At 49.1% G+C, this 12,125-nt stretch overlaps 1 protein-coding gene across 2 annotated transcripts in view; it reads left to right on the top strand.

Annotated features, from left to right (window-relative positions):
- The window catches only part of CLASRP (CLK4 associating serine/arginine rich protein), a 28,388-nt gene that overhangs the window by 15,491 nt on the left and 772 nt on the right, over nucleotides 1-12,125 (top strand). Inside the window, exons 12-20 of one of the 2 annotated variants that reach the window (XR_014551364.1) lie at nucleotides 32-274; nucleotides 1,622-1,879; nucleotides 1,976-2,158; nucleotides 3,840-3,883; nucleotides 7,468-7,528; nucleotides 7,652-7,710; nucleotides 8,755-8,801; nucleotides 8,922-9,004; nucleotides 10,567-10,591. Coding sequence is in view for 1 of the 2 variants with exons in the window: in XM_083627272.1 (XP_083483398.1) it covers nucleotides 32-274; nucleotides 1,622-1,879; nucleotides 1,976-2,158; nucleotides 3,840-3,879; nucleotides 7,468-7,528; nucleotides 7,652-7,710; nucleotides 8,755-8,801; nucleotides 8,922-9,004; nucleotides 10,567-10,591 (999 nt within the window). In the remaining variant the exon portion in view is untranslated. The remainder of the gene's footprint in view (nucleotides 1-31; nucleotides 275-1,621; nucleotides 1,880-1,975; nucleotides 2,159-3,839; nucleotides 3,884-7,467; nucleotides 7,529-7,651; nucleotides 7,711-8,754; nucleotides 8,802-8,921; nucleotides 9,005-10,566; nucleotides 10,592-12,125) is intronic. The other variant, XM_083627272.1, reaches the window with a different exon arrangement.

The raw sequence follows: 12,125 nt of genomic DNA, 5'->3' as shown, positions 1-12,125 counted from the left end.
TCTCCGTTGATTATCTGCCTTGATCTGTCAGATCGCCCTCGGAATCCACTTCCGAGTCCCGTTCCCGCTCTCGCTCGCCTTCCCCGGGTCACGAGGAGAAGATCACCTTCATCACCAGCTTCGGGGGTAGTGACGAAGAGGCAGCCGCCGCCGCTGCTGCCGCCGCCGCCGCTCAAACCGCAGGAGCCCCCAGGAAGCCCGCCTCCCTCGGCAAGGCACGCTCCAGCCAAGTGCAGCAGGGCAGCGCTGCGGCAGGTCATAGCGCCTCCTCCCGGTCGGTAACTTTCGTATCTGCCTCGCTTTCCCAAACCTTAAAGCAGAGACCATTCCAGGGTCAAAGGTTGACTTCTTATTTTCTTTCCCATCCTCCCCGACTGCTCAGAACCTTGACCACCAACTTTTGGGAACTGCATTCCCACTGGCCTCTCCTGTGGGCCAATCCCCACAAAGCCAGACTGTTCATTGCAGAGTCTCCCCTGGGAAATGAGGGGAAGTAGAGATTCCCTTCTTCCTGTGGAATGCTGGGAAACCTAAGGGTGGTTGGTCAAAGGGATGTTAAGGTGGGCAGGCTCAGCCATGCTTTGTACCAGGGGGAGAATATGGGGCTGGGGTTTTTCTTTCTGGCTCATCTTGTATCTCTCCAACGAGAGCAGCAGTAGCTGCTGTTGTTTCACTGAAGGAAGCAGGAAGGTCAGAGACCCTGTGTGGCTGCCTTGAGTTAAAATGGGCCCTGTTGTACTTTTTGGTTGGGGCATCCCATAGCCCTGGGTTGCTGGTTTACTGCAAGTTGAAACATAAAATTTTGTAAACAGGCAAAATTGAATACTGCAAAAGGATAAGGTGGTTAACTTGTAGGCTGTGTCCCATAAGATTGCAGGTGCGGAAATGGTTTTAAAGGTTGGGGAGAAAGGATCTAGGCCACCTTTCTCCCTGCCACGCCAGTTTCCCGCAGGAAGGGATTTTTTTTTTTTGAAGTCTGAAGTGGCATATCCCAGGTCAACCACCTCAATATGAGAACTAGACCATAGATTTGGTATTAGAACAGTGAAATCACTAACTGCTAGCTTGGGGACGTAACCGGCAAAACCACATTTGCATATTGGAAGCATTTGTTCAGTCTTTCACTGCTCAAAGATTTGGGAGGCTGCAAGAATCAGTACAGTTTAGTCATTGGCCCACCCCACCCCCCAGTCTCTCCCTCTGAATCTGTTTCCATGCAGAACTTTTCCAATGAAAGCTTTTTTCCATTCATGGAGAGGTAAAAGTTGGCATGATCAGGAATGGAATGGATGCTGAGCTGCCGCGAGTTTACAGTGAGATCTGGCAGTAACCCAGCATCCCACAGGGTCTCCCAAACCCTTCCTGCTCCTCTGGTGTGCTCTGCTTGCTGCAGCGCAAAGAGAGGAAGTTGAAGATGTGAATGTTTTGAGCTCCGGCACTGTAGTTGCTAATTGGGAAGCTTCTGTCTCTACTTGCGGACCCGTCGGCAGGACTTGGGTCTTGGCCTCCCGGGGTGTCCTCCTGCACCTTCTCGTCTTCCCCGCCCCCCTCAACTTTCCCCGCACCTGCCGATCTGCCTGCGCCGTGTGAATATCCAGCGCCGTGACTCTCCTCTTTCCAGGCGACGCTCCACCTCCTCCTCTTCCTCCTCCACGTCGTCGACGTCCTCGTCTTCAAGCTCGCGCTCCAGCTCGCGGTCTCACCGGGCTGGCGGTTATCACAGAGCTAGCCGCTATGGCCGCTCGCGCAGCCACAGATACTCCCGGTCCCGAAGCAGAACGAGGCGCTATTCGGCGGGAGGCTCGCGGGATGGCCGGCGCCACACTAGATCTCGCTCCCCCGAGCGGGGCTGGCGATACGGCTCCCGCCGCAGGTCCAGGTGAGTCAGAGGAGCTCCTGATACTTTTTTTGTGGGGGGTGGGGGAAGAGAGAGAGAAATCGATCCCCAACAACATACTTCTTCTCTCATCCCTAGAAGCCATTCACGGTCTGGAGAACGCTACCGGTGGAGCAGCGGCAGGGGAGGGAGGCACTGGAGCAGCAGCCGCAGCAGCCGCAGCGACAGCGAGTCACGGAGCCGCAGCCGGTCAGCGTCTCCAGCCAGAGAGAAACTGCTGAGGCCTGCAGCTTCCCCGGCTGTAGGGGAGAAACTGAAAAAGTGAGCAAGGGGCGCACGCTGGTTTGATTGGAGTACAGGGTCAGGTTTAAGGCATAGCTGTCAACGTTTCCCTTTTTTTTTTAAGGGAAATTCCCTTATTCCAAATAGGATTCCTCGCAAGGAAAGGGAAAAGTTGACAGGTATGGTTTAAGGTGCTGGTTTTGACCTTTAAAGTCCTATGCGGTCTAGGACCCTCGTACCTACGGGACCGCCTCTCCTGGTATGCCCCGCGGAGGACCTTACGGTCCGCAAATAACAACACTTTGGAGGTCCCGAGCCACAAGGAGGTTAGATTGGTCTCAACCAGGGCCAGGGCCTTTTCAGTACTGGCCCCAACTTGGTGGAACGCTCTGTCGCAAGAGACCAGGGCCCTGCAGGATTTGACATCTTTCCGCAGGGCCTGCAAGACGGAGCTGTTCTTCCTGGCCTTTGGCTTGGGCTCAGTCTGACCCTTATGTTTCCCTCCCCTTATGGTTTTGATATATGGGCTACTACTAAAATGAGACTGCATTTAAATTGTATTTTAACCCATATTTTAATTAACTGTTCTTTCTTTTTCTATTACGTTTTATTGTAATTTTATTGGTGTTAGCCGCCCTGAGCTCGGTTCTGGCCGGGGAGGGCGGGGTATAAATAAAAAAGTTATTATTATTTCAATTTAATGTTTGTAGCCTGCCTTTTCTTACAACAACTGCTGAGCTTAGGGTGGCTTGCAAAAGAATTGCAATAGCCTTGGCAAGCAACAAACACTGCAGTCACTGCAGTATCAAGCACAATAGTATATCAACCTGGAAAAGGAACCCCTCTAGGAGAAGGATGACTGATCTGAAACCTGCGCTGCCTTGTGGGATATTTTCAGGAGAATAATAATAATAATAATAATTTATTATTTGTACCCCGCCCATCTGGCTGGGTTTCCCCAGCCACTCTGGGCGGCTTCCATAGAAAACCAAAAATACACTAAAATATCACAGATTAAAAACTTCCCTGAACAGGGCTGCCTTAAGATGTCTTCTGAATGTCAGGTAGTTATTTATCGCTTTGACATCCGATGGGAGGGCCTTCCACAGGGCAGGCGCCACTACCGAGAAGGCCCTCTGCCTGGTTCCCTGTAGCTTTGCTTCTCGCAATGAGGGAACTGCCAGAAGGCCCTCGGCTCTGGACCTCAGCATCCGGGCAGAACGATGGGGGTGGAGACACTCCTTCAGGTATACTGGGCCGAGGCCGTTTAGGGCTTTAAAGGTCAACACCAGCACTTTGAATTGTGCTCGGAAACGTACTGGGAGCCAATGTAGGCCTTTCAAGACCGGTGTTATGTGGTCTCGGCGGCCGCCCCCAGTCACCAATCTAGCTAAGGAAAGGCTAAGGAGGAAACCCTACACAAATCCAGAGTGGGGTCCGTAAGACGGTTGGATGGTGCCTTGCTTGCCTCCTTCCAGCAACTCCTGCAAGCCAAGCAGGTTTCTGCTCAGGGGGCCACAGTGGCTAATAAAATCTGGGAATAGAAATAGCAGCCTCTGCAGCAAAAGGTGCTCCTTTAGCAGCAGGCGCATTTGAGCATCTTTTTGTCTGTACTGGCTTGACGTTCATACCCCTTCCTGTCCCAGAGTGGGCACCCGTCTTTCTTCTGCTGCTGCAACAAATATAACCTGTTTATCTTCTCTCCCTCCCTTTTCTCCAGGGCTGAAACTGCCGGTGGTAAAGAGACAGGAGCTGCCAAAGTCAGTAAGAATTTAAACCTCACCTCTTAATTTCCATCACTGCAGAAAAAGACTCAGGGAAACAATAGAGATGCGGGGGGGGGGGGGGAGAGAAAGTGTTGTTGTTTTTTAGAGTTTGGATGGCCACACTTGACTGCTTCAGACGTGGTCAGAAATCTAGCTCTTGAGCACCTCCTTAGGGTGCTACCAAACCAGGAAGCCGTCTTTTAAATTTGGACCTTGTCAGGCTAGTGTTGAGGGGGTTGGGTCTCCAGGGAAGTTGGGGTTTAACTTTTTGGTATTGCCAAAGGGGGTGGGTGGGTAGCTGCTTTGGAGGGGGGGTTCCTGACCTGGTCTAGAATATAATACCAGGGGTTGTCTCTTTGGGGGAGTCAGTCCCTCTCTCTCTCTCTCTCTCTCTCTCTCTCTCTCTCTCTCTCTCTCTCTGTGTGTGTGTGTGTGTGTGTGTGTGTGTGTTTGTGAATGCATGGGTTTACCTGTTAACTTTGATTTTTTTGTTCTCTCTCTTGTTGACACTTGAACATTAGCCTGCCCTTTTGCACTGATCCTGCCATGCAGCCCTGGCTTCTGGTGGTTTCCTCTGTTGGGACCAAAACCAGATCTTGCTTCTCTGGGAAGCCTTTTTCTTCTGTGTTTTATGGCTCCGTTTCCCTGAAATGCCCTGCCTGTCCCCACCCCACCGCATGGGGAACCAGTGTGCATATAAAGAAACATGGCGGTGCTGCTGAGCTGTCTTCCTACCCAACCGTGAGCCCGTTGGGAAAGCATCTGTCATGGGAAAGCCGGGTGGAGTTGTGTCTTGGGCCAGTCTCGATGCATCCTTGCCCCTGGCGGTTGGGGCGGTTTAGGACTATGGGTAGATTTACTCCTCCTCCTTCAATTGTTAAATTCCTCATACCCTGCCTTTCCTCGGTGGGCTCAGGGTAGCTAACAGTATATTAAAACAACAAAAGTTTCAGAAACCATTTAGGAGAAATAATAACCAAAGCAGCAATAAAATATTGAAAAATAGAGAAAAAACTTGAAAAAGCAACAGCTTTCACATGCCCTTTCCCCACACAACGTCATCCAAAAGTGTTTCCCCCCCAAGCCAGGCCTTAAAGCTGATGTTAGGGATTGCCAACAGGGTGCCCTCCAGATGTTTGATTCGTCTTGAGTGGCTTTCCGTGGACTATCCTGGAGTAATGCCTCCTGATCCTTGGTTCAGGATCCAAGGAGTGACCTGAAAGTGTTGGCAACCTCTGGCACAACCAAGGACCTCTTTTTGATCTGGGTTAAGAGAAACACATAGACAGTATCCCCCACTCTTAATACAAGTATCTGAGTGGGCATTCTGTCCCAGAGAGAGCCACTGGGAGCTGTGAGTGGCCCCAGTGTGAGCATTTCTGACATCTCATGGAATTCCCTGAGCATTTAAACAATGGGGTATGGTGTCAGCAAGACAGATTTGAGGTATGGATGGTGGTGTTTATGTGTGCAGGAGGTTTTTAGGCCTAGCTCAAGCCACTGCACGACTGATGGGAGTTTTCAACAGCACTACGTTTGTTATCTCAGTTACGGCGTCCGCTTGCTCCCTCAAGAATTGTGCTTCAAATCTCCTAGAAATGACTCCTGCCTGCTTTTGGTGTCCGTGGCAGAGCACAGCCACCTCTGTTCAAACCTTTTTTGCTTTCAACTCTTAAGGCATGAAAAGTTGGCATAGAGCTTTAAAAAATCAATGCGGAAAACCACAGGTTCACCTTCCAGAGAGATCGGTTATCCAAGCAGGCAGCTGAGCCATTGGGGGCGGGGATTGTCTGTGAAATTTGATCTTGCTTGGGCTGGAGCCTAAAGCAAAGGAAGCTATTTGCTAGCCGATTTCCTTGTTGGAATTTGTAGAGGGGGAAACTACTTGTAGATCTGAACGATGCTTGCAGCTCTTCAGAAGCTCAAGGAAGGAAGCGAAACCTCTTGATTTTAGGGCATAGTTTAACAAATCTACTGTTTCTTTCCCCATCTCTCAAAGTGTAAAGCCAGGTCTCAAAAGGCATATTGCAAATGTGGCTTTCTTGTCTTTTCGCAGCTTATTTAACTCTTCTAGTTCAAGTTCTCTTTGTTTTAAACTGGGCTTGCTCAGGGAGTGCCCTTGGGCTAGTTTTCTTTACGCCCGGGCATGTCATTGAGAAGTAGTGGTAGCGGTTGGAATTGATGCTCACAGGTGGGCACAAATGTCCCTACTTTGGCATGGAAAGTAGAAATATGGGGGGTGGGAGTCCAGTGAAGGCCTGCTTATCCTGGCTTGTGGGGGTGCAGCTGATGGCCCCATAGTCCACGTTCTTCAAACAGTGCAAATGTATGGGAAGAGCCGTCCCATCATGGGTGACAGCAGGGGCCTGGCTGAGCCACGGTGGAGATCCTTGCTCATTGACTGCAGCACCCAGCTGCGACTTGCTTGTGTGCATTTGGACCCTGAGGCAGAACTGTCCCACCTCCCAATGAGATTTTCTCCCAACAGTATTTTCCCAGTGAAGACAATTAACACATTTGGTCGAGAGTCACCAAGAGGTTTCAGGTTCTGAAAGGCTAAACCTCAGACACTTAATGAAGAGTTGGGTGGGGTGGGGCTTGTTTGCTTGTGTCTGGTGTTTTGGCTTTGTTTTAGCAATCATGAGTGCTAGGACCTTGGCTTTTCTTCTTCTTTTTAGATGGAAAGGGGGGGGGGGTTTCAGGGCTTATGGTTGGGATGGGGTACTGCATACCAGAGACCTCGGAAGCACCACACAGAGGATGTTGGGAACCCCCGTGTTCTCTTGAGGATTAACCCAGCCACAGGAAGGAGCGGAGGAGAAGCAGATGGAAGCCCCCTTTGCAAAGAACCCTTCGAAAGTTATTGGCCTTAACATTTTTACTGGCTGCCTACGAGATGCAAAATTCAGCTCTCTGGTCTGCCCTTTTCAAGGCCATTGAGTACCAGCAAACATTATCCATTGTCTTGGATGCCCAGTCACCGTGACTGTCTGCTTAACAAGCTTGTTGGGGTTGGAGTGGATTTCAGTATCCTGTCAATGTGTGTTAAGTTGATTCCTTGCATCTTCCCTACCGCCACCTCCTTGGGAATGGCCCAGTCTAGATTGCCAGGGACTGTTTTCCCTTCCCGCAGGCTCCAGCTTCCTTTTCCGCACCTGAAACGCTCTTCCTTTAAAAAACATTAATCCCCTTCAGTTGAAAGCACCTGGCTCCTGATCGTTACAGGCAAAGGAGCCCATAGGCCTCAGTTGGCTCTCCTACTATATATCCTGGGGAGATGGCCTCCCTCTTCTTGCTGGGGGAAGCACAGCCCCCTTGAGCAGGGTGTGCCGCTGGTGAGCCCCCTGGAACTCAACCTACACTTCCTTGCTTGAAAGTGGGACTCTGGTTCATGGCTGTCTTGAAGTCTCTCTTTTCCTCCCTCCAGATGTTGTGTGACACTGCAGAAATACATTATATAGGGTCCCTCCGCCAAGGCCCTTTTCTCCCCATGTATGCCTTCTCCCAGACTCGTTTGACTGTGAGTTCAGGCCAAGGCGGGGGCAACGTCTTAACACCTTTCTGTTTGCCTTCCGCTTGTAGCCAAAGCTGACCCCACAGGAGAAGCTGAAGCTGCGTATGCAGAAGGCGCTTAACCGGCAGTGTAAGCATCTGGGCTGGAGGATGGCTGGGGTGGTGGGAGGGTGGGTGGGCGACACAGGGGAGCCATCTCCTTCTTTTGACCTGTTTGTTGCATGTGCTCATATTCCCCACTCTGCCTCTTCAGTCAAAGCAGATAAAAAGGCCGCCCAGGAGAAGATGATGCAACAGGAACACGAAAGACAGGTAACTGGCAAGCGCACTGAATTCTGCAGTCTGAAAGGCCCGTTCTGCAAGTGGAATAAACTTAAAATGGAGCTGGAACAGACAAATGCTAACTGGGATGCATAAAAAATATTTATGTACCGCTGTTCATGAGAAGAAATCTCAGAGCATTTTGCAACAATTGTGCATAAAACCATACAATAAAAACCATATAAAAAGTTACAGGTCAGAAGGCAGTTGGGTATTACAGAAGGAGGCATTTTTAATTGTCTGCGGAAACCTGATGGCTTAGAAAAGTTTTCAGCAGGCATTTAAAAGTTGAAACCCTTGCTGAACCTCTACTGGCAGTGTGTTCTTCAGGACCAGGCCGATGACATGAAAGGCTCAGTTTCCCGTTGTTGTCTAATAAGCCTTGCCAGCTCATTCAGTAGAGCATGAGACTCTTAATCTCAAGGTTGTGGCTTTGAGTCCTGCGTTGGTCAAAAGGTTTCCTGTATTGCAAGGGCTTGGGTTAGATGACCCTCGTGGTCCCTTTCAACTCTGTGATTCTAAGACAAGGTTGCAGCACTAAAGGCAGCGTTCATATACAGTGCTGTGCCCTGGTTTCTTCTAACCATGGTTTCTTCAACAAAAACTACAAGTTGTCTCACAGATGAGCAAGCAAGCCACAGCTTATTTCTTTGGTTTCACTTATTTTCCAAGGGCTCTTGCCTTGCACCTTTGTAACTTGGCGAGTTGGCCAAACAAACCATGGTTACACCAGACTGCTGAGGTTCAGTCATAGTGCCAAACCATACTTAAAAGCAAACCAACAGAAAAAAACATGGCTTCACATTGTGGTCTGTTGCTACGAGAGTCTACCGGGCTGGGCGTTTGGATGTTCAAACGATGCATAGCAAGGCGAAGCAAACCATGGCTTTCAAGGATGCAGATTTTTATTCCACTTGCAGAATTACCATTTTCTCGCTGCAGAGCGTACCGTTTGCCAAATTTGCCCTTGGCTTGTCTGCCTTCCGTGGTGTTCAACGTTCGGCTGACTGGCGTGTGCTATCTCGTCTCTTCCAGGAGCGGGAAGACGAGTTGCGTGCCATGGCTAGGAAGATCCGGATGAAGTAATGCCTTTTGGGTTTTCCTTGTCCCTCCCGGCGCGGAGCAGTGGGGGAGCGTGGGGGGGGGGTGAAGGAGTGGCTTAGTTGCCTGCCTGCTAAATCTGCAGCATTTTTTCTTGGCAGGGAGCGTGAGCGCCGGGAGAAGGAACGAGAGGAGTGGGAGCGGCAGTACAGCCGGCAGAGTCGGTCTCCTTCCCCACGTTACAGTGAGTGCCCCGGGGCTGGTGAGAGGAAGAGCGCAGTGGCAATGGGGCTGTTGTGAAACACGGGACAAAAGATCATTACTTTGGGGGTCCGACTTTGACAGTGAGGTCCCTACAGAGATACAAGAACTTCACCCAGACAAGTAGAGAGGTCCTGGCCAAAACATTCATGCCTCTTGAGTACAGAGGTACCTTGGTTCTCAAATGCCTTGGTATTCAAAACAACTTGGAACCCAAACACTGCAAACCTGGAAGTGAGTGTTTTGGTTTGCGAACGTTTTTTGGAAGCCAAACATGCTTCTGTTTTGAGTGTTATGCTGAGGTCTGTTTTTGCTATTTATTTTGCGTTTTTGCGTTTCTTTTTTTGTGTGTGTGTGACTATATAGAACCCCGGGGGACGCAGGTGGCACTGTGGGTTGAACCACAGAGCCTAGGACTTGCCGATCAGAAGGTCAGCGGTTCGAATCCCCGCAACAGGGTGATCTCCCGTTGCTCGGTCCCTGCTCCTGCCAACCTGGCAGTTTGAAAGCACGTCAAAGTGCAAGTAGAGAAATAGGTACCGCTCCGGCGGGAAGGTAAACGGCGTTTCCGTGCGCTGCTCTGGAAGCGGCTTAGTCATGCTGGCCACATGACCCGGAAGCTGTACGCCGGCTCCCTCGGCCAATAAAGCAAGGTGAGCACCGCAACCCCAGAATCGGCCATGACTGGACCTAATGGTCAGGGGTCCCTTTACCTTTTTATATGGAACCCAGTTCAGCTACTGATGGATGGGTTGTGTGACTGCAGTACATTGTTTATTTCTTTCATTTTATGGACCAATGGTCTCGTTAGAAATTCATGCTAAATTGCTGTTTTAGGGGGTTGTTTTTAAAAGTTTGGAATGAATTAATCCATTTTACATTACTTTCTATGGTTTTGGAACGGAATTCCAGAACGGGTAAATTAAAGAACCAAGGTACCACTGTACTTCACTGTTTGCAGATTGACTCTTACTTAAAAAACACACACAAAACTATTGTAGAATTGTAGAGTTAGGGTCATCTAGTCCAACCCCCTGCAATAAAGACATCTCAACTAAAGCATCCATGACAGATGGGGCATCCAACCTCTGCTCTAACACTGGGGTGGTTGGTATGCGGTAACATTGGATTAGAACATGAATTCCACCCTCGTAAAGATTTCAGTGTGACCGTTAGCAAGAGAATTAGGTGGTCCCCCATAGCTGATTAATCCCCGACTCGCTTTTCTGCCGGCTTTGGGACCCTGAAAGAAGGCAGCAAATATTCCTGCCAGACGGTTTGCCAAACCTCTGTTTGCAGGGAGTTCCATAGAGCAGGGACTGTCCTACAACAAGAGGCTTTGTCCTTTGTAAAGGCTGACCGAACCTCAGGGGCACCAGAGGGTCTCTGTGATTTTTCTGCTTCTTAATGGCTCAAGGTTCACATCCTTTCCTTCCTCCATTGCCCTTGCTAAGAGATTAACAGGTTTAGCCTAAATAGGCAAACGCGGAGAGTTCCGGAAATGTAATTTGGAGGTTCTTGACTTTCCCCCCATTTGTCTTGCAGGTCGAGACTACAGCTCTTCAAGGAGGTAAATTTTGCTTTTGCTTATCGACTCTAGTGGCGAAAGGGAGATAGAAGTAGGCCTCTCACTGAGCTGATAAGACAGAGCAGAGGTGGAGATACGGGCGCCTTTCAGAACCTGCATTTCTTCCTCTGAGCTGCCTGAAGTATTTAAATACCGTATTTTTTGCTCTATAAGACCCACTTTTTCCCTCCTAAAAAGTAAGGGGAAATGTGTGTGCGTCTTATGGAGCAAATGCAGGCTGCGCAGCTATCCCAGAAGCCAGAACAGCAAGAGGGATTGCTGCTTTCACTGCGCAGCGATCCCTCTTGCTGTTCTGGCTTCTGAGATTCAGAATATTTTTTTTCTTGTTTTCCCCCTCCAAAAACCAGGTGCGTCTTGTGGTCTGGTGCATCTTATAGAGCGAAAAATACGGTACTTTGAACTTGAGGCCAGCCTGATCCCTTTCAGGCTGCAGATGTTCCCCAGCCACTGTAACAGTTCGCAAAGGGTCCTTTGGCACCTTCATGTCTTCTTAGATTTGCTAAGGCATGAGCAATAGGCTTCATATGTTCATGGACCTACTTTGTTAGGTGCAGGAAATGAAATCTCAAGTTCGCAGGGTGCGTGTGTGTATATATTATTTATTTGTTATTATTTATTTAATTTATATACTGCCCCATAGCCAGAAGTCTCAGGGTGGTCCACAGAACGATATATGTATAGTTGTTCTTGCTTGCGTTTGCGCACACCCACCCACCCACGTGTGTGCTTAATTTTAAAGGAGAAAAATGCAAGGCAGGAACTGAATCGCAGTGAGATGCAAAAAGTAAGAGTTTGTGGTCATTCGGTCCGAGCTTTCAGATGCATGTTCTGTATTGTCTTTAGCTATTTTTCCTGCCCTTCCTCCCAAAGGAGCCTGGGGTAGTAAACAACAAAACAGCAAAAACAATGCAAAGGATTTTTTTTAAAAAAACCAGCAGAATATTTTCCCAGCTAAATAATTTTCGGAGTTGCCAAGAATAATATATTTCAGCCAACAAGCGTCTGGGTGAACAGCAATGTTTATAAATTCTGCCTAAATATTAATAACGAGGGAAACAGTAGGCATGAGAAGTCTCTGCAAGTGGCAGAGAGGTGATAACTTATTTCAGCATTGCTGGGATGATTGCATCCACATCTGTCAGGGGACAGGAAGCCATTATCTTTATTAAGACCCAAGTGACTAGTTCTGAACTTATGAGTTGTCTCTTTGGACAAGTAACATGGTTAAGTACATGGGTAGTGGAATGTGCTTTGCCCTGCTTCCAAGCCGCTTGGTGCACTGCAGTATTAGGCCGCCTGATTTTTTTACTTCCACAAAAACCCAATAAAATGCAGCTGACACAGAGGGAGACATTCCCAAGGCCAGCCACTGTGGGCTTTGTGGCTCGGCAATTAAAAGTGCTCGACCACTTCCCCATATCAAGTTCAGTGTTCTTATCTGCTACGTTGTGTTGGCTCTGGCTAGTGCTTGCTTAACAGAGCGATCATCTACCACCAACGGGAGTTGTGACTTTGT

This window comes from Podarcis filfolensis, assembly GCF_964270895.1.
Source record: "Podarcis filfolensis genome assembly, chromosome: 8".
Taxonomy (NCBI): Eukaryota; Metazoa; Chordata; class Lepidosauria; order Squamata; family Lacertidae; genus Podarcis; species Podarcis filfolensis.
This window is presented reverse-complemented; position numbering and strand designations above follow the sequence as displayed.